The following is a 19919-nucleotide window of genomic DNA, read 5'->3' as shown; positions in this document are numbered from 1 at the left end:
GCCTGGGAGCCCAATCCCGTAGAAAATCCAGGTCCCAGCAGAATCCAACTTCTTGAAGAGGGAGGAGACTTAGTATGCTTGGGGGTGGGTGTCCTACAGCAGCCCTATGGCCTCCTCCCGTCCACACTGCGGCTCCTTCCTTCCCAGCTGCTGCCAACCCAGACAATGTGCCCATTGTTCTGTGTCTCTGGGAGCCTGTGTGCAACTGTGTGTGTCTGTTTTTCTCTGTGTGTGACTATGTATTACTCTGTGTCTGTGTCGAGACTTTGTGACTGTGTGTGTGTGTGTGTGTGTGTGTGTGAGAGAGAGAGAGAGAGAGAGAGAGAGAGAGAGAGAGAGACCAGGTGTGTATATTTGTGGTTGTACAAGTCTGCATCTTTCATAGGCTCTGTGTATTCAAGGGGAAGGGAGAAAATTTTGGTGATACCTGGTGACTCTCTGAGACTTTCTGGGTGTGTACCTCTTTCCTTGAGACTGTGTGTTGGTGACTGTATCTGTGATTGGGTGTGTGACTATGAGTGTGTGAGTGTGGGGGTACAAGAGTGACTGTGTGAGTGTTCCCAAAGGGCTTAGGTGTGCCTCACTGGGTCACTGAGGCTGTGGTGGTCAAAACCTTTGAGAGGTGAGCCTTTGCCAGGATGGAGTGACAGGAAAAGGAACAGGATGCCTGGGATGGAGGGGGAAGGGGAGCTACAGGGACCAGACACCCCATAGACACACATTCCCTGTCTGTTCCAGTTTTCCCGTAAGGGCTCAGATCCTGGCCCTGCATATATACAGCCTCAGGAAGAGACGACAGAGTATGGGAGGTCCTGCTGGAGGCCCTAAAGGATGTGGCTTGGCAAAGCCCAATTCCCATCCCCAGAGTCCCCATCCTCTCCTGGGGGCATCAGCTTGACCTGGAGACCTCAGTTCTGGCCCAGGTGGGCCTCCTCCTGATGTGACTGTTAGCCCATCCTTCCTCTTGGGCTTTAGTCTGCTCATCTGTACAGTGAGAGGGTGGGCCTCCTGATTCATAGTCACAAAGACTTCCCGGAGTCCCTCCTTCTGCTCAAGTGTAGAAAGGGTAAGTGGTGAGTCATGCGGGTCCTTGCCCTCAGGGATTTCCCATCTAGTAGGGGAGACAGGCAATGCCTTAAGGGGACAGAGGAGAGGCCCAAGGAGGGAGAACCTAGAGCGAGGCAATGCAGGAGCAATGAAGTCTGTGTGCAGGTGTGGGCGGAGGAAGGGCCAAGTCTGGGCCAAAGTTTGGAAGATGAGATTCTAGGATTCAGAGACTGGCTGGGTGCAGAAACAATGGGGACAGGGGAGTGATGCTGGGCCACCCGATTTTCTGTTTTAGGTGTCACTGGGTGAAGCAGACCCATTGACTGGGACAGGGCATCAGTGGGAAAAAGACTTGGTGGGGGAGTTGCTGAGTCTCAACTTGCTGAGTTCAAGAGACCCAAGGAAAATTCAGGAGGACATCAGGAAGCAGCCTGAAGTCTTTAGGCTTGAGTACACACATCCAATCACATTTCCTGAGCTAAAAGCCAGTGCCCAAAGTCTGGTTGGTGTCCTTACAGAGACAACACCCAGAGGGGTTTTTGTTTGTTTGGGTTGTGATGCTGGGGACTGAACCCATGGCCTTATGCATGCTAGGAAGCACTCTACCATTGAGCTACATCTCCAGCCCAGGCAGAGGTTTAAAATCCATACTGATCCCAGGAAATCTGGCCTCTGATCACTGCCAATAAGAGACACCTGTAGCCAAGAGCTGGATGAGGTCACCCAGGAAGTATCTATGCAGTGGGAGCTCTGCATGGGTGAGGCAGGCAGCAGGAAAGGACCCAGGAGGAATAGGAAGAACCCTGGAGTAGAGAATCATGGGGATTTCCAAGCATTGGGGAGATTTATTGAAAGGCAGGAAAAATCAACAGTAATACTGGTCATGACTGTTAGCACTGGTGATGTGCTTGCTGTATGCACAGCCATGTACTGACAGCTCTCCATACATGACCTCAGGACCCAGTGAGATGTGCACCATCATGGTTCCCATTCACAGGAGGAAACCAAATCTTGATGAGATGGATGTGGATGTGAGCGAGATAAAAGGATAAAGCTGGGCCCAGTGGTACATGTGATTTGGGAGGCTGTGGCAAGAGAACTTAAGTTCAAACCCAGCCTCAGCAACTTAACGAGGCCCTAAGCAACTCAGTGAGTTGAGTCTCTAATAAAATATAAGAAAGGTCTAGGATTTAGCTCAGAGGTTAAGCACCTCTGGGTTCAATCCCTGGTACCAAAAAGAAAGAAAGAAAGAAAGAATGATAAAAGGAGGAGGGCAGGACTGGAGAAAAGTGTTTTTTAGGAGCTCTAAGCATTCAGCTCGGCTGGAGGCAACTAGAGGTGCTTCAGGTTGAGAAGAGCAGTGGTGGCAGTGGGCAAGGCACAGGGCCAGGCCTCCAGGACACAACTCCCAGAACCAGGGCTGCTCCCCATGGGCCCGGGCTCCCTTGACTCTGGCTTGGTTGTCCACAGCCCACCTGCTAATTATAGGCCTTGAACCCTGGTATGGTCCTTGGGCCTCCTCAAGGGTCCTTCACTGGGACACACTATCCAGTCACCAAATCACAAGGACAGAAATTCTGAAAATTCCCTTTCAGAATTTAAGGCCTCCCAGAACTTTGGTTTCTCTCTTTCCTCTTCCTTCCCCTGAAGAGGGAGAGAGATGTGTGGAGGGGAGGATGTTGGTGGGGGGTGCATAAACCAGTGGTGCCCAGTCACTACCCAAGAGAGCTGTCTCTGGGGTGCAACTTTCCCATCAGCAAAACGGCATGTGCTCCCAGCTCACCTGCTTACCTACCCAAGGCCTGATGAGGTAAACAGAAATTCAACCCACTTTATCTGGGCCACAATGAGACTTTCCTGACTCACTCCTCACCTCTTCCTGACTTTTAGTTTCTTTTCAGATCATGGGTGTCTTTGAGAAAGGAATGGCCAAACCAGTAAAATGTGTATTGCTTACAACTTTCCAACCAAAATCCCCATCTTAGGGGAAGTCTCTTCAAAAAGGAAACTGAGCCGGGCACAGTGGCACCAGCCTATAATCCCAATGGTTTGGGAGGCTGAGATAGGAGGATCCTGAGTTCAACGCCAGCCTCAGCAACAGCGAGGTGCTAAGCAACTCAGTGAGACCTTGTGTCTAAATAAAATACAAAAAAGGGCTGGGGATGTGGATTAGGGGCTGAGTGCCCCTGAGTTCAATCCTCGATACCAAAAAAAAAAAAAAGGTAAAGGAAACTGAAACTTCCCCCCAGTTCAGGCTCCAATCCCACTCCTTCCTCCATGAGCTCCAGCCTCATCCCCTCACTTTCCCATTCAGCCTCTTGCCCAGAGTAATTTGGACCACATTCTCCTACCTCCAGAGACCCTGGAAAAGCCCTTCCCCTTAAGCCTCGCTCTAACCACTCTGTATAGTGGGCACCCTGGGAGTCACTTGGGTCACTTCTGGTTGCTCCTTCACTGTGTGGTCTTAGGTCCTTTCCAACCCTCAATCCCCTCAACTATAAAATGACCACAGTACCAATTCTGTAGGATTTTTGTGAGATAAAGGGGTTAACATGATCAAAGGAAGCCCTAAAACCCAGCCCTGAAGGCACAAGGTGCCCAGAGGCATTAAGTAATGTTCCTCGGTGCCACTGTGGGAAATTCTGGGCCAGAGGACGACTGCCTTCCCTTCTCTTTCTTGTGTGATCCAGAGGGAGAAGGTGGGGACCTGGACAGCCTGAGACAGCTCTGTGGCTCTTCCAGCACCTTCTTTCTAGGCTAGGTGGTAGAGGGACTGATCAGGCTGTTCTAAGGTTGCTGAATTGTTCGGGGGGTGGGGTAGGATTTATTTGGCTTCAATTAATTCCTTAAATGCTAAAGAAATATGTCTCCTCCCCAGAACCCTGAAGAAAGACGCTCTCCTTCTCCTCTTATAACCCCAAAGTATCTGGCTGGGTGTTCCTTTTAGTGACTTTTCCCAGAGAGACATGCTTCAGTGCCTCCCCATAAGACACACCTCATCTGTGTCCCCTCCCAGCCCTTCTTAAATTCTCCTTTCCACCTTCTGTGAAGGGAGGCCTCACATTCCTGGTGACCCATTCCCAGTTTGCTCCTCAGACTGGAGATCAAGCTCTCAGTCCCATCCCCCTCATTTCTTCTTGTCCCACGGAACTCCTGGCCTTTCAGTTCCTCAGAACTGGGCTTCCTTCAACTTCAAGGCCTTTGAACATGCCATTCTCCTAGACTAGAAGCCATTTACTTGCCATTTACTCATATCAAACCACTCCTGAGATCATTTCTAGATTCTCTAAAGCACATTCCCTGCCTCTGGGTACAGGCCTCCCACCAGCACTTCCCACTGTGTTTCCCAAGCCAGGAATCAGGGTTGATCTACCACGCTGCCATCTCAGCTTGTTATTTGCCCCATCTCCACCTCCAGGAGCAATGCCCTAAGCAAGACCCTTCTTTCACCCAGGCTGAACTGTATCATTTTTCACTGGTCTCTCTGCCACTACTCCTGCCTCTCTAGCTGTTCTCCACTATCTCAGAGTCACGGTCCAATAGAAGGCTCTCAATAAATTTCTCTCTCCACCCCGCCACGCAGTGCTGGGTATCAAAACCAGAACCTCATGTGCTCTACCACTCAGCAACACTCTCTGCCAATATTTGTTGATAAATGGAGTAAATAAGTGAAGGAATGAATGAAGGGGATAAAGAAATGTGAAATCCAACATACTCCTCTTGGTTTTTGTCTGTTCACTCCTGCTCTCAGGACCACCTTGCACTAAAGTCTTCACTACCCAGCCCTGTCACATGATCTGGGACCCCAGCCACTCACACCTCGCTCTCCTTCCTGCTTTTTCTATCTTTGTGCAGGCAGAGTCCCCTCTACCTGATTATCCTCCTTCCCTACTGTGCAGCAGGGAAACAAGACAGGCTTGTTGCAAGCTAGAGATGATGTGGCCTGCAGGAAGGGCAATAGGGACAGCAGCCAATATTAGCAATGCTTGAGATCCCTGTTCCCGCTGCTCTCTGTGCTGGGCTTAAGAGTGTGCTCTTGGAATTCAAGGTGGAGATGCCTAGGAGACCCGTGGAGATGGTAGACTAGCAGTTAATGTACAGGGAAGCCTATTTTTTTCAGAGGAGAGGCCCCTTCTTGAGGTAACATGCTTGAAGCCATGAGGACCCCATCAGGTCCCACTAGAGAAAAAACTTGGCTCAAGAAGACAGAACCAGGACTCCCCAATATTCATACTCTGAGAGGGGAGTCTGCAGGGAGATTTGGTAGTGGCCAATAAAGAGGGAACGAATAAGAAGCAGGGGTGTCTTCAAGGCTGAAGGAAGAAATGGTTTGCAAAGGAAATGAGTGATTTACCTTCTTAAATGGCACCAAAAGGTGGGGGAAGGTGGAGAGAGATAAGGAGATGTTCAGGGGCAGAAGGACAGGATGTGGGAAAGGAGGTTAGGATGAGGAGGAAGAAAGGCTGAAGATGGTACTAAGCGTCTGTCATGGGTGACTGGGTTGAGGAGTGAGGAACCCCACATAGGAAGCCTAGACCAAGATCAGAGGGTTACATGTGGAAAGAGTGGTTTGTTTGGGTCAGGGTGACTTAAGGTGCCTTTGGGATGTCATTTAGATCTCTGCATCTAGAGAGAAATTTGTGTTGGACAGAGAAAAAAAGATCTCTGCCTCCCCCCATGTGTATCTGAGAGAATCTATATGCTAATAACCGAAGTCTGGATCTCTAGCCCGATGTCTGTCTAGAACTCCAGCAGCTCTTGGAGGTCACCCTGGTGTCCCACAGGCACCCATAAGACACAGACAAACAGGCTCCGGTGGACACAGATAGGAGCGGACAGAGCTGGAGGCAAGAAATCCAGGGAAGAGTCAACTGGACTGCTCCAAACAAAGGCAATGGTGGCATGATCTAGGTGGGGGCAGAGGGCAGGGGAGAAGTTCAGGGGAGCACAGGGACGGGGCTCCACTGAGGGAGGGGAGTCTGCTGTTCCCAAGAGCTGGTGCTCCTGGGAGCAGCCCTAAGACTTCTTCCTCTAGCCATCAGCACCTCCCACCAGACCTTTCAGGGAGGCTCAGGCAGGACCACTGCCCATACAGGACCTGAAACAGTGTGTAAGAGAAACCACAGGGACAGCAGCCTGACCACAGGCCTTGAACCCGTTGAAGAGGCAGAGACCACTCCTTGAGCCATGTCCCTCCCCTGCTTCAACCGGATCATGGTTCCTTGTTTCCTCCTGCATAGTGTTCAATCCCTGTTCTGGCCTTTGAGTCACTGAAGCTCTGGTCCTGGCCAGCCTTAGTTCAGGCAGGGCTCACCTGGCTGCCAGTCCCATGGTTCCCTCAGTGGGACACACACTTCAATCTACAAATTGCCAAGCCTTCCTCTGCACTGCCCTTCTTCCTGGGCATGTCCACCCAGTGCCTGCCCACTATCAAGACCAGCTCCAGGGATCTCCTAGAAGTCTTTGCTGACCCATCAGAGGACCCACTGTGCTCCAAACAAACTATGTCACCCACACCTCAGACCTTTTAATCAGCTAGTGTATGTCTCTGCCTTTGTGTGGCAGGGGGAGAGTCTGGGGAGCAGGAGCTGGTCTGGTTCATCCAATCTACTCTACTGGAGGTGGGATGCACTTAGTGTGAGGCAATGGAGGATGCCCCCCATTCCTGTGGGTTCAGTAAACTCCTGTATGTCCCCAGAAAGAACTCAGGTCATCCTCCCCACAAAAAAGTGGAAAGTGCCCAAGAGAGACAGAAGGTGTTTTATTGGGGGCATGAAGGACAGGAACTCTCCAGGAGGGAGACGAAAGGTAGATATTCTTCATCCATAGAGAGGGGACAGTGGATCACGCAGTACTGCCAGTCCCAGGCCAGCTTTCTGCTCAACCTGCACAAGTCTGCTTTGGGATCATCATGTGAAAAGCCTGAAGCCTGTGTCCCCAAATCCCTGGAAAACAGGTATCTGTGATGCTACTCTGGAACCCGAGGGCACAGGAAGTATCTCACGAGTAACTCCCTGAGCCAAAACTGGTCCAGTTGAGAACTAGCTGGCATCTTTGGACAAGTCACTCAATGGCTGTGAGCCCCAGTCTCCTCATCTGAGGACAACACTTCACAGCATTGTGATTAGGCTTAAAGAATAAAATGTATGCAGAGTTTTAGCATAGTACCTGGCAGAGAGGAAATGAGCAATGAACAGTAGTTCTTATTACTATTTTATCAAGTGCTTGGGTGCTGGTCCCAGATCTGCCACTATTTTCCTCTCTGCCCATAAAGTGGGGTGTTGAAGGATTAAATGAGATTATGGATGTGACAGAGGATCCTAAGATGAGTGATTATCTCTGTCTTTTGAGGTTCACTTGCCTGGGGTTGCCAGGTTTTGTCACCCTCATTCTGTCAGGTTTTTACTGTGTTCTCTATCTAGGCAGGACCTGCTGCTACAGGCCTAGCTCATCTTACCCCTCTTCCATGAGGCTGAATGAGAGGACAAGGCCAAGGTTACCTCAGCAGGGACTGTGGTTAGCCAGGGTGAAGGACTTCCTTACAGGCCACAGGATGATGCCCTGGGAGGGAGCCAGAAATCATGGGACTGATGCCATTGGAGGAAAGATTGTTTTCAGGGAAATGACCAGGCCAGGCTGGGCTGGTTAGGCCAGAGTTGCCCAGTGGAGTGAATCAGCTCAGCAATAACCTCACTTTTAGGGACCCTGGAGGGGCCCTGTCTAAACCTGCCCCAGGGCATCCAAGATCACAGAGACAACAGACAGGAACAAAGGCTTTGTAACATGAATTCTCCATGATAGTACACAAGAGGTCAGCAACCAGATATGAGCTGCTTCCTCCACCCAAAATACTCTTCTTAGGGGCTGGAAATGGCTGGATCCTCATCCTTCAAGGTTAGTTTAAGATGTACCTCCACAGAGAGGAACTCCTGACCAGCCCAGGCATTCCTTCAACATTTTTGAGTTCCACTATGTGTCAGGCACTATTCTGGACTTGTAAGCAAGACAGAGTCCCCACCCATCTCATATGAAGTAGCAACTGGCCCACTCCTAGTCTCCAACACAGTACACTGTTTATCTCTAACTCTTCTTTATGGTTCGCCTCCTTACCAAAGTGTAAGCTCTACGAGGGCAGGGGCCCCAACCATTTATTTCACCAACATGAACCCAGTGATTAACACATTGTATAAACCAAGCACAAACCATTCCATAGGCCCTTGATAAATAAGCCCTTATTGAGTAAATAAATAGACACACAGATAAACAATTGTACTTAGAGGTGGGCATTGACTTTAGAGATGCATAGAAATGTGAAGAATGCCGACACACACAAGATGACTGCCTTGACAGCACCCTTCAAGCTGATTCCCAGATCCTCAGTCTTCCTTCCCATTGTTCATTCTGTTTGATCACTAGGCCTTGGGGTGGAGTCACTCTTGCTCTGACGTTGATTGAGTTGGTACTCAGAAAATAACCTATCCTGGTCCCCAAAACTTCCTATGATGGGCACAGAACTGGCATTATGTTTGGGACTCTACTTTTTTGAGTGTCTTCTGATGAATAGATATTTCAATTCATATCTGTCAATCTTTTTAAAAATATGTGGTGGTTGCAAAAGGACAAGAAAGGATAACTGCAGGGACCCACATCCAGCCTGTGGGAACCCTCCCACGCACCTTGACACCTTCATGTCCTCCAGCCTCAAGGCTAAAGGTGGCTGGGCCCCACGTGATGCTTTGCCGTGCTCTTCCCCACATCCAGCTAAGCCCCGCCCACGATCCCATCCTCCACAAGGTCCCGCCCACAGACCGCACCCTTCTGGCCCTGTTCCTCACCAGTTCTCACGGACGCAGGGGAACTAGGTGTCTCTTCCTCTTGCCCAAGAACTGGTAGTTAATGTTCTGCCAACGGTGTTTCCACCTAGAGGGCGGGAACATAAGACAGGATAGGGGCAATGCGGGTCTTGGCTCAGTCCGCCCGGCCCCGCCCCTTCCTGACGCCCTCAGGGCCCTCCCCCTCCTCTCACTTACAGCCCCGCCCTTAGCCTCGCCCCTCACTTACAGCCCCGCCCTTCCCCAACAGCCCCGCCCCTCCTAGTTGGTGGTCCATAACTTTGGGGATCCGCCCCTTCCTCAGTCCCCGCCCCCGTTCAGGCCTCGCCCCGCCCCTTCTCAGGGCCAGTTCCCGCGGGCGCTCACGTGAGGCGCGGGCGCGCGCCATAGCAGCAAGGCCAGCGAGCCGACGGCACGTCCGCCAGACCGGTGGCCCCCGGCAGCAGCATCAGGTTGCGCGCGGGCCACCGCCAGGCAGCGCCCGGCGGACGATGGCGCTGCGGGCTCAGCCAGTAGTCGCCCAGGCTGCGGCGGGCGGCCGGCTCCGGCAAGGTCGGGCCCCGGCTGCCCCAGAAACACAGATCCTGGTCCAGGCGGTGCGGGGGCGTGGCCCGGGGCCGCCTGCGGGGGAGCCGGACAGTGTCACCCAGGGAGGACACGACTGACCGGAGGAGGGAGCCAACTCGGATCGGAGGAGACGAGGCGTGGGTCGGGATCACTCCTGGTCGATTTAGAGGGACTGGGAGCGGGGTCAGATTTCTTCCCACTAAGATCCCCGGAACCTTTCCGGACTGGGCACCCCCTCCCTCCAGCCCCCAACCGTGCTGCCAGGCCAGGACTCTATCCCGCCACTGCCCTCCCTTGGTTCCCCTCACCGGGACAGAAGAAAATTCACCACGAAGTGGGCAGTCTCGGTGAATAGCATGGTGTCCAACCCGCCTGCCCCGGTTTTGGCCTTTTTAATACCTGCCTGAGCATGGGGGGCGGGGAGGTTTGAAAGCCCATATTCCCCCAGGGCCGGCTGTTTTTAGCTGGAGGCGTCAGCTGTCAGGTGAGGTTGGGGGCCGAGCTGGTCTCTCCAGCTGGGCCTAGTCCGTGTTATGCCCTCTCCAGCAGCTTCAACAGAGGGGGCTAGTCATCAGATCTTCAGGTTCCCTAGAGATGTGTTCCCTTAGGCCAAAGACAAAAGCACAAGGACAGGCAGAGGGATCCAAAAGCAAGGAAGACCAGCTGTGTGTGTTGGAGAAAAGATTTTCCATCCCCCCCACAAGGGCCTTCAGCCTCTGTTCCTTAGTGGGATGTTGTGCTCATAGGGAACCCACACCTCAGAGGGCCCGGGTGGTAAGGATCTGCAGAATTCCCAACACATCAGTCTTGAAAGAATTGGAAGGATCCTCATACTACCCCCCAAAAGTTAAAAATCCTTGAGCTGGGCTCACTTTGGGGGCTGAAGAAGAAACAGGCTCAGAGCTGGGTAGACAAAAACAAAAGTAAACTCTAGCTTCCTTGACTGTTCCTGCTCCTATAAAGGGTGAGACAATCTTTCTGTGCCCTTGTCTGGCTTAGAGCATGGGGTTCAGGGCTCAGGGCTTAGAGCCCAGGCTGGGCCCTACTCCTGACACCCTGGGGATCCAGAGGAACTCACTGGCCCAGTTCCCTTTCCCACACTGCCAGTTTGGGCTATTTCCCCCCTAGTGACTCACACTGGCTGCCTGGGAGAGTGGGCAGCTGTTTTGAGCCCCCAGAGCCCAGCACAGGCCCTGGCTTGCCCCCTCCAATTGTGCAGCCATATTTGGGGAACTAATCTCTTTTCCCTCCTTGGGGAATCTCCCTCCTCCAATCCCTTTTACCCCATCTTCAACCTCTCCCTCCCTGATGGCTCCTTCCCATCAGCAAACAGGTTCTAGTCTTTCCTATTTTTGAAAAAACAGAAAGCCCTCCTTCAACCACACCCTTCTCCAGCCCCCACTTCACAGCCAACATTCTTCAAAGAGTTGTGTGCACAAGTTATTTCCACTTCCTCCTCCCACCCCTGCAATCTGGCTTCCTCCCCCAGCATTGGACAGGACAGCTCTTCAAGGTCACTACTGACCTCCTGGTTGCTTAAATCCAAGGGATGCTTGCAAGTCTTTATCTGACTTGACCTCTTAGCAGTGGCTGACTTTAACACAGTCAAAAATACTCCTTCTTATTGAGATACTGCTGGGCCCTGGTTTTCAGGACACTGTGCACTATTGATTTTCTCAGGACACTGTGCACTCTTGATTTTCTCACTATCTCACCAGCTGCTGCTCCATGGCAGGTTTCTCGTCCTCTGCTCACCACCTAATCACAGTTGTTCCTGGGCCCTCTATAGCCTGTGTCTGGAGTCCCATTCCTTCCCACTTGTTCTGCATTCAGCCTGGGTCAGACATTTTTGTTCTTCAGCCCACCCTGTCTCCTGGAGCCCTCCAATGGATGTCCTGCCTCATAGCAAACATGTCCGCATCTGCTTTCCATTCCACATCCCCAGCTTTGCCATTTTCCATTTGTCTGAACCTAAAATCTGAGCTTGGTTCTAGATTGACTGCCTTGTTTCTTCCTTTTCTTATTGAAGAAATTATGAAATCTTGTCCTCTCCAGGACATATCTAAAACCCCATTGCTAGCCAGGTGCAGTGGTGCATGCTTGTAATCCCAGCTACTCAAAAGGCTGAGGCAGGAGGATTGCAAGCTCAAGGCCAGCTTTGGCAACTTAGCAGGACACTGTCTCAAATTTTATAAAAGGGGATGGGGACATATCTTAGAGGCAGAATGCTCCTGGATTCAATTTCCAGTGATACATAAACCCACCCACAAAGAAAGAAAAAATGAAACAAAACCCCATTGTTTCCATTTTCACTATCCACACCTGGCCCAGTGAAGGTCCCATTACCTTATACCTGGGGACTACAACGGCCCCCTTTTTCCCTGTTGCCATCCTACATCCCCCATATGATCTATCCCCACAGGGCAGTCAGGGTTGCCCTTCCAAACATGTATATGACCATCCCCCTGCATGGTATCTATAACACCAAGTTCACAGACATCACTTGCCAATCTCAGTGCCAGGACATTTCCCACCTCCATATCTTTGCCTGGGTAACTGCTTCTCACCCTTCAGTCCAAGTGTCAGTTCCTTATGAGAGTCATTCCCACCATTGCGCCAGTTCAGGTAGCTCCTCACCAGGACCTGGCCTCACCCCTGTGGACTAATCAAACAGTCATTCACCAGCTGGTCTAAGCTGCAGACTGCTGAGCCCTCCCATCATAGACCTGGGAATGTCAAGATGCATAAAACACAGTTCCAGCCCTTCGTGAGTCCATAGGGGCATGAAACTGGGATCATCGACATTGGGACAAACAGTTACTATGGGAGGAGATGGATGGCTGTGAGGAGCCTTCTCTGAGAAGTAACAATGGGTGAACCTGAAGGGAAAGTGGGGTTTTGAGGGAAGCTATTGCAGGCAGAAGGTACATGTGCTTAAAAGTGGGAAGAGATGTTTGTGAGGAGCTGAGGGTGTCCATTGTGGCCTGACAAAAGACATGAAGTCATTGATGAGATTTAAATAGAAATGACATAGCTGGGATTGTGGTTTTTTATTCATTTGTTTTTGTTTTGGGTACAGTGGATTGAACTCACTGAGCCACACCCCCAACCTTTTTATTTTTTATTTTGAGTCTGGGTCTCATTAAGTTGCTTAGGACCTTGCTTAGTTATTGACGCTGGCTTTGAACTTGTGATCCTCCTGTCTTGGCCTCCAGAGTTGCTGGGATTACAGGTGTGCACCATCATGCCCTTCCTGAGATTGTGGTCTTTATAAACTAATTCTGCACTGGAGGAATAAACAAGGAAGGAAGTAGGGGGACTGGTTGGGGGATGCTGGAGGAATCCAGATGGCTAGAGATGGGGGCCTCCCTCATGATAGTGGCAGTGAAAATGGGGCAGAATGAACTATTGTTGCCTGGGCTGGGGGGTGGGGAAAAGGGAAGGAATGAGAAAGTCTCTGGTCCTTGTACCTCAAAGGTGGGTGAGGAGAGGGCAGTAGGAACTGGGACACCCATCTCCCTGTGTCCATCCAAGGTTCCACCTGGAATGGGGTTGCCCATGGGTGATGTTTGTCACCCATCCTTTTCCCCTATAGAAGCAGATGCAGATGGAAGCTCAAGAGAGAGAAGGCTGGGGCTGGGGATGTGGCTCAAGCAGTAACACGCTCACCTGGCATGCGCGGGGCGCTGGGTTCGATCCTCAGCACCACATAAAAATAAAGATGTTGTGTCCACTGAAAACTGAAAAATATTTAAAAATTCTCTCCTCTCTCTGCCTAGTTCATTGGCACACATCTGTAATCCCAGCAGCTTGGGAAGCTGAGGCATGAGGATTGGGAGTTCAAAGCCAGCCTCAGCAACTCAGCAAGACTCTGTCTCTAAATAAAATATAAAAAGGGCTGGGGATGTGGCTCAGTGATTAAATGTCCCTGGGTTCAATTCTTGGTACCAATGTGGGTGGGGGGAGGAAGAGATGTAGAAGGCTGCTGACAAGATATAGTACAAGGCAGCTGGGAGCAGAAAGAGGAAGTTGGGTCAGAACCCGGATATGATGGGGTTTCAGGGAAAGTGGCATCTGGGGTTTCCTGAGAGCCTGGAAATTCCACTGTCTTTGGTTCTAACACAATACCCCCAAATCCTGAGATTTTTCCAAACCTAGCCCAGTCCTTGGGGTCCCTCTAGAAACCACAACCCCTGACAGGTCCCAAGATGATAAACTAATGTCTGCGTGCCCTTCCTGTGGACTAGTCCCCACACCTGATACCTGCATGGCCCCGGGCAATCCTCATCATAAACCTGTGGAGGCTCATTTATCTCCATTGCACCTATGAGACTTCAAGGGGTTAAGGAACTTGCTCAAATTCACACAGCTAAGATGAGGCTGGGAGAGGATTTGAACTGAGGTTTGACTGACATCAGAGTCTGTGCTTTTAACTCTGTGCTATATTAAGCCTGTCGACCCTTGGTTGATTGGCTCAGCATGGGGAGGAGGCTTTGTGGGGGATTTGCTTGTGGTTGGGGTGGCTGCCCCCCTCTCATATCAAGCGATAGGAAAGGGTAGTGCTGACGTCAATTGTTACCATGACGATACAGCAACCCTTTTCCTGCCGTTTCTATGGTAACCTGGGGGGTCCATCTGTACTTCGCCCCCTCCTTCTAAAAGGGGGTTCCTTAGGGAGGGGCCAGCTAATAAGGTGTCTGAGAGAGAAGTCAGGAAAGGAAGTGATTTGAACATATCCCTTCCCTGAGTCCCTCCTCATTGCTCAGACCCAGAGAAAAAGGCTGGGACCCAGAGGTCCTGCACTGGGGTCCAGGAAAAGCTTTACCCCTGAGGGTGAAGAAAGCAGCTCTGCCATTCCCACCTGGGGAATCTTCTGCAAATGCCCCCCAACCCCACCCCAATCTTAGACTCCATAGCAGAACTGTAGGGAAGTTGGCAAGAGGGTTTTCCCAACCCCCTGCAGGGCTGGCTACCCAGCCCCTGGAGACATTGTCCTTGGCTCTCTGGCTCTCTGTTGCCCCTTGAAGTCGAAGGTTGGAACAGCAGCAGTTGTGGCCTGCTCATGTACTGCCTGGGACTGTACAAGCATGACCTATGGAAGTTTTGCAGCAGGTGTCATTAACCCCATTTTCCAGATTTGGAAATGGAGGCTAAGAGAGGCTTAGAAAGAAGTCTAAGTTCATACAGTCAGTAAGTGGCAGACGCAGGACTCAAATTCAGGACTAGAGTTTAGGCTAGAGACATTTCCAGTGCAAAAGAGAAAGAACAGAACAAGATGGACATGGAGAAGATAAATGAGAGAATGAAGTGACCTTGGTTGGAGCCTGTTATACTCCCTGTCACCTACAAATCAAAGTTCAAACTCCTCAGCTTGGTATTAGGAGGACTCCTAACTCAGCTTCCATTAACCCATCCCTGGATTCCCTGCATGAGGCATGAACTCTCAGCACATAGCATGGCCCAGGTAGGTGTTGGTAAACACTGAACTGAATTTCTTGAACTTGACCCTCGCTTCTTCCTGCCTCTAGGCCTTTGCCCACAATGTTTTCTCCACCTGGAATACCCCTTTCCCCTTGCTCATGGATATATTAGAGCTAACTAGCCCCCCAAGATCTGGACCACTGGCAAAGTCAATCAGTGTCTGGAATCTTAACATCCCTCACAAACCAAGCATGTGCAAGGTAGCAATAGTAAATGTTTTGCTTTTTTTTTTTTTTTTTGGTATTGGGGATTGAACCCAGGGGCTCTCTGCTACTGAGTTACATCCCCAGACTTTTTATTTATTTATTTTGGTACCAGGGATTGAACCCAGGGGTGCTTAACCACCAAGCCATATCCCTAGGCCTTTCTTTTTTAAACTTTTTGAGACAGGGTTTCCATATGTTGCTTAGGGTCTCACTACTGGCCTCAAACTTGTGATCCTCCTGCCTCAGCCTCCGAGTCACTGGGATTACAGGCGCCTGCCACCATGCTTGGCTTAATTTTTGAGACAGTGTCTCACTAGGTTGCTTAGGCTGGCCCTTCAACTTTAAGTCCTTCGCCTCAATCTCCTGAATTACTGGGATTACAAGCATGTGCCACTACACCTGGCTGTGTTTTTCAAGGAAAAGAGAATTGAGAAGAGGGGTTGAAAGAAGTAAGGAAGGGCTAAGGCTGTAGCAGAGTGCTTGCCTAGCATGTGTGAGGCACTGGGTTTGATCCTTAGCCACATAAAAATAGACATTCTGTCCATCTACTACTACAGTTTTTTTTTTTTTTTTTTTAAAGAAGGAAGATGAGAAAACCAAAAGGAAGCATGGAAAGGATTCACCTTTGGGGGATGGCAGTTTGGAAGGGCCTGGGAGAGCATTTTGCATGGAAACCAAGAAGGGTGTCCCCTTCAGGTGAAGTGGGATCTGAAGTGCTCTTGGGAGAGGCTTGGACTTCTAGGGGAGGGCTATTGAGTCAATTGTGCTTAGATCTCTGGGGACAGGAGACTAACCTTATCTTTGGGTTACATTTTTTCCCCAAATAAAAATAATAAGGTTCATTAAAGCAAAATTGGAAAGCAGAAAATACTTGTTCAGCTTTGGGCAGCCTTCGTGTCATGGGCTCCTCCTACGGATGGATTTAAAGGCATTTAGCCTGAGGACACTGAGGAGTGTGCCAGCATCACTCAATTCCTTCACCTGTAAAATAAGGAAGAAATCAGTTTTTCAAACCATCTCTTTCCCAGGCTCTCTGTGATCCCGCCAGTCCTAGGAGACTCTTACTCAAAATGAGCTGGGTCAGACCCTAACCCCTCTAATAGAGCCAGAGGTGCCCGTGATCACAAAGTGGCAGACAGCAAAACCAAATTCCAGCTTGGGAGAATGACATGAGCCTGGTGTGGCCAGTCTTTTTTCTAAGTTCCGTTTGCCCACCTGTCCCTCCCTGGATTCAGTAGGTCGCCATCGTCCATCGTAGTAATCTTTCGCTGGTGACCCAAGGACAGAGATAGAAAGATGGACGATGACAGGACCCTGGGGAACATGACCAACAAGAAATGGAGGGAGAAGGGTGGCGTCAGGCCAGAAAAAGGCGGACGTGGAGGGGCGGGCCCCTAGGGTCAGATCCGCGGGAGGAGGCAAGCAGCCCATCAGACGGACAGACATACACGGCCAGCCCGGAATGGAAAGAACAGTTTATGCTGTGCTTTATTAAAATGTGCATCATTCTTTTATTTTAAAATGTGCATCATTGTCTCGTGCTCGGCGCGTGCGACCTCAGCGTGGTGGCCCGCGGCTGGCCTCGTCCCGCCCGGCTCCCGCGGAGCCCCCTTGCGCAGGCGCACTCAGGTGGCGCGGGCCCGGGGGCTCCCGCCCATGGCCAGGTAGACGTCGATGGGCACGTGTAGCAGCGTCAGACAGTGGCAGCCGGGGCAGCGTCGAAGCGGCCTGGGGAAAGCGGCGCGAGACCAGGGGCGCTGAGGCCCGGCCTACGCCTTTGGGGCACCCCCGGGCTCCTGTGGGGTTGGGGCGTGGATGCAGGGCCCGGGGGATGGGCAATGCGGCGGAGGGCGGAGCCCGGAGGAGGGGCCGCGGGGCGGGGCGCGGTGCCGGTCTCACCTGACCGGGTTGTGCTCCGTAGCTACCGGCTCCGGGCTGTCCTGGGACTCGGGGGCGGCGGCAAGGCCAGGGGAGTCTCCGGCCTCAATGGGGAATCTCCGACCCTGGGGCGGCTCCTGGGCACTCATGTCCAGGCCCCGGGGCGCTCTGCGCGGGGAGTGGTGGTCAGGCCGCTCTCGAGCCGCCGTGCGCCCCCTGCCCGCGCCCGCCCCCCTGGCCGTTGCTCACCTGCCGGAGGCCGAGACCGAGGCCGGTCCCAGGCTGGAAGCAGCTGCCCGAGCCCTGGCCGCGGGAGGACGCTCCGGTCCAGGGGGAGCCGGGCAGGTGTCTGCGGTGCGCCCGAAGCCGGGCGTCGAGGGGGAGGGCTGCATTGTGACCCGGGTCGTGGCGTGCTGACCTCACAGAGCCTGTTCCTCCCGCCGGAGAACCCCCTGTCGCCCCGGGCCGCCCAGCACTTAGCTCGGGCCCCAGCGGGGAACTATAAGATCATGGTGTTTGGAGAACGGGTCGCGCAGAACCCCCGGCGGCCGGGTGGGGGCGCAGGCGACGAGGGCTACCTACGGGCAGGCAGCCTCCACGAGGAGGAGCTGGGCATCCCAGGCCCATGCAGATGCCCCGGGCGCCCTCCGCGACCAGGCTGCCACTCACTGACTGGCATGCGGGCAAGGCGGTGGCGGCTACTTAACCGATGTTGGGTTTGGTGGTGGTGGTGGTGGTGGTGGTTTGGGCAGGTAGGGCCATTGCCCATTTTGGCCAAGGGTCACACAGCATTTACATCACAATTGGTCCGTAGTTTAAAAATGTCTGACCCTCTCCCTCCCCACCACCCGCGGCTGTGTCCAGACGGAGAATGTTCTAGCGCTGGGGGCGGCTGTGGATGAAGTCCTTGGGGGGAAAAGGAGCAGGCCAAGGGCGATGGTGGAGTAGAGCTGCCTCGCGGAGGCAGCATGAGCTGAGAGGGTGATAGGAAGGAAGGAGGCGCTAGACAGCATGGAGGACTTTCTGCTCTCCAATGGGTACCAGCTGGGCAAGACCATTGGGGAAGGGACCTACTCAAAAGTCAAAGAAGCATTTTCCAAAAAACACCAAAGAAAAGTGGCAATTAAAATTATAGACAAGATGGGAGGGCCAGAAGGTGAGCTGGGGCCCCTTTGGAGCAAGGGAGGGCTGGCTGAGGTGGGTGGGTACTTCCTCCAGTCACTGAAATCTCCCTCCTCCCTTTTAGTCCGGAACTAGGAGGATTATGGCCCTGTGGTAGGTCAGTAGGGGACAGGGATGCTGGGATTCCAAGAACATCACACCTCAAATCCAAGATAAAATTGGCACAAAGTGAAGAGTCCTGGGGCTTTTCCTATTCCAGGAGGGGAACAGAGACTGGGAGACGCCACAGCCAGGGCTAACAGAGGGCAGGAGCTGGTTCCAAGGCAGGTGGAGGCTGGAAAAAGGAAGACTGGGCTTCTGGAAAGAACTGTGGGTCAGAAGGTAGGGGTAGGAGGAGGTGGTTCTCCACCCTGTGGGCAAATCAGGTCTCCTGAGATTCAGTGGCTTCTTCTAAAGTCCCCAAAGCAGCTTAATATCTGTGGTCTCACAGTAGTCCCTGAGTTTGGCAGAGAGTAGTTCCTCTGAATAATGTATTAAAAAGATAATAAGTGAATATACTTTGCAATGTTCAAGCCACTAGACACATCTAAGACTATTTAACCCAGGAATAAGACCCAGTCATGGTGGGTAGAGTCAGGAGTAAGGAGTTAGGCCCTTCTGATCTTGATGTACATCTCTCTTTGTTTCCTCAGAGTTTATCCAGAGATTCCTGCCTCGGGAGCTCCAGATTGTCCGAACCCTGGACCACAAGAACATCATCCGGGTGTATGAGATGCTGGAGTCTGCAGATGGGAAAATCTACCTGGTGATGGAACTGGCTGAGGGAGGGGATGTCTTTGACTGCGTGCTGAATGGGGGGCCACTGCCTGAGAGCCGGGCCAAGGCCCTCTTCCGCCAGATGGTCGAGGCCATCCGCTACTGCCATGGCTGTGGCGTGGCCCACCGGGACCTCAAATGTGAGAACGCCTTGTTGCAGGGCTTCAACCTCAAGCTGACCGACTTTGGCTTTGCCAAGGTATTACCCAAGTCACGCCGGGAGCTGAGCCAGACCTTCTGCGGCAGTACAGCCTATGCCGCCCCTGAGGTGCTGCAGGGTATTCCCCACGACAGCAAGAAGGGTGACATCTGGAGCATGGGCGTGGTCCTCTACGTCATGCTCTGTGCCAGCCTACCTTTTGATGACACAGACATCCCCAAGATGCTGTGGCAGCAGCAGAAGGGGGTGTCCTTCCCCACTCATCTGGGCATCTCGACCGAATGCCAGGACCTGCTCAAGCGGCTCCTGGAACCAGACATGATCCTCCGGCCTTCAATCGAAGAAGTTAGTTGGCACCCATGGCTAGCAAGCACTTGATAAAAGCAATGGCAAGTCCTCCCCAATAAAGTAGGGGGAGAAAGCAAATCCAAAACCCGCTTCTAAAATGGTGATATATATTTTACACTTTGTTTAGTTATACTAAAGCTTACCTACACCCTCCCTAGACGACTCTTTCCCTCACAAGGGCCATGGAACCAAGGGCCTCATTCCCTTTTGTTATGGCTGACAAGTGATTTTCATACAGGTGTTTATCCAAAGTTAATTAAATTAGACCCCAGAATCATCCACACACAGGGGGAGGAGAGGAGAGAAAAAAAAATGACAAGAGCGATTGGAACCACTGTTGCTGCAACTTCCTTTCCAAATAAAAGCAGAAGCGTTGGGAATGCAGAAATGGTCTCCTGGCTCCTTGTCTTGGTGAGAAGCCAGTCGGGGCCCCACCCCTTCTTCATCCCAGAGACCCAAGCT

At 52.0% G+C, this 19919-nt stretch overlaps 3 protein-coding genes across 3 annotated transcripts; 1 reads left to right on the top strand and 2 right to left on the bottom strand.

The window, feature by feature from the left end:
- Positions 1 to 6810: 6810 nt before the first annotated feature.
- On the bottom strand, positions 6811 to 9804 carry LOC143404510 (uncharacterized). Its single transcript, XM_076862620.1, has 4 exons — positions 9755 to 9804; positions 9246 to 9500; positions 8883 to 8967; positions 6811 to 6992 (listed from the first exon to the last, which is right to left on the bottom strand). The coding sequence occupies exons 1-3, from the start codon at positions 9802 to 9804 to the stop codon at positions 8889 to 8891; spliced, it is 384 nt and encodes a 127-aa protein (XP_076718735.1). The 3' UTR covers positions 6811 to 6992; positions 8883 to 8888.
- Positions 9805 to 16758: 6954 nt separating this feature from the next.
- Positions 16759 to 17403, bottom strand: Fam229a (family with sequence similarity 229 member A). The gene is made up of 3 exons (XM_076863559.2): positions 17261 to 17403; positions 17033 to 17179; positions 16759 to 16861 (listed from the first exon to the last, which is right to left on the bottom strand). The coding sequence occupies exons 1-3, from the start codon at positions 17401 to 17403 to the stop codon at positions 16759 to 16761; spliced, it is 393 nt and encodes a 130-aa protein (XP_076719674.2).
- A 619-nt stretch (positions 17404 to 18022) lies between these two features.
- On the top strand, positions 18023 to 19487 carry Tssk3 (testis specific serine kinase 3). Its single transcript, XM_076860841.1, has 2 exons — positions 18023 to 18167; positions 18826 to 19487. Exons 1-2 carry the CDS (start codon positions 18023 to 18025, stop codon positions 19485 to 19487), a joined length of 807 nt encoding a protein of 268 aa, XP_076716956.1.
- The last annotated feature ends 432 nt before the right edge of the window (positions 19488 to 19919 follow it).

Source organism: Callospermophilus lateralis, chromosome 7, assembly GCF_048772815.1.
Source record: "Callospermophilus lateralis isolate mCalLat2 chromosome 7, mCalLat2.hap1, whole genome shotgun sequence".
NCBI classification, from domain to species: domain Eukaryota; kingdom Metazoa; phylum Chordata; class Mammalia; order Rodentia; family Sciuridae; genus Callospermophilus; species Callospermophilus lateralis.
Note: the sequence above shows the minus strand (reverse complement) of the source record. Positions and strands in the feature narration are given on the sequence as shown.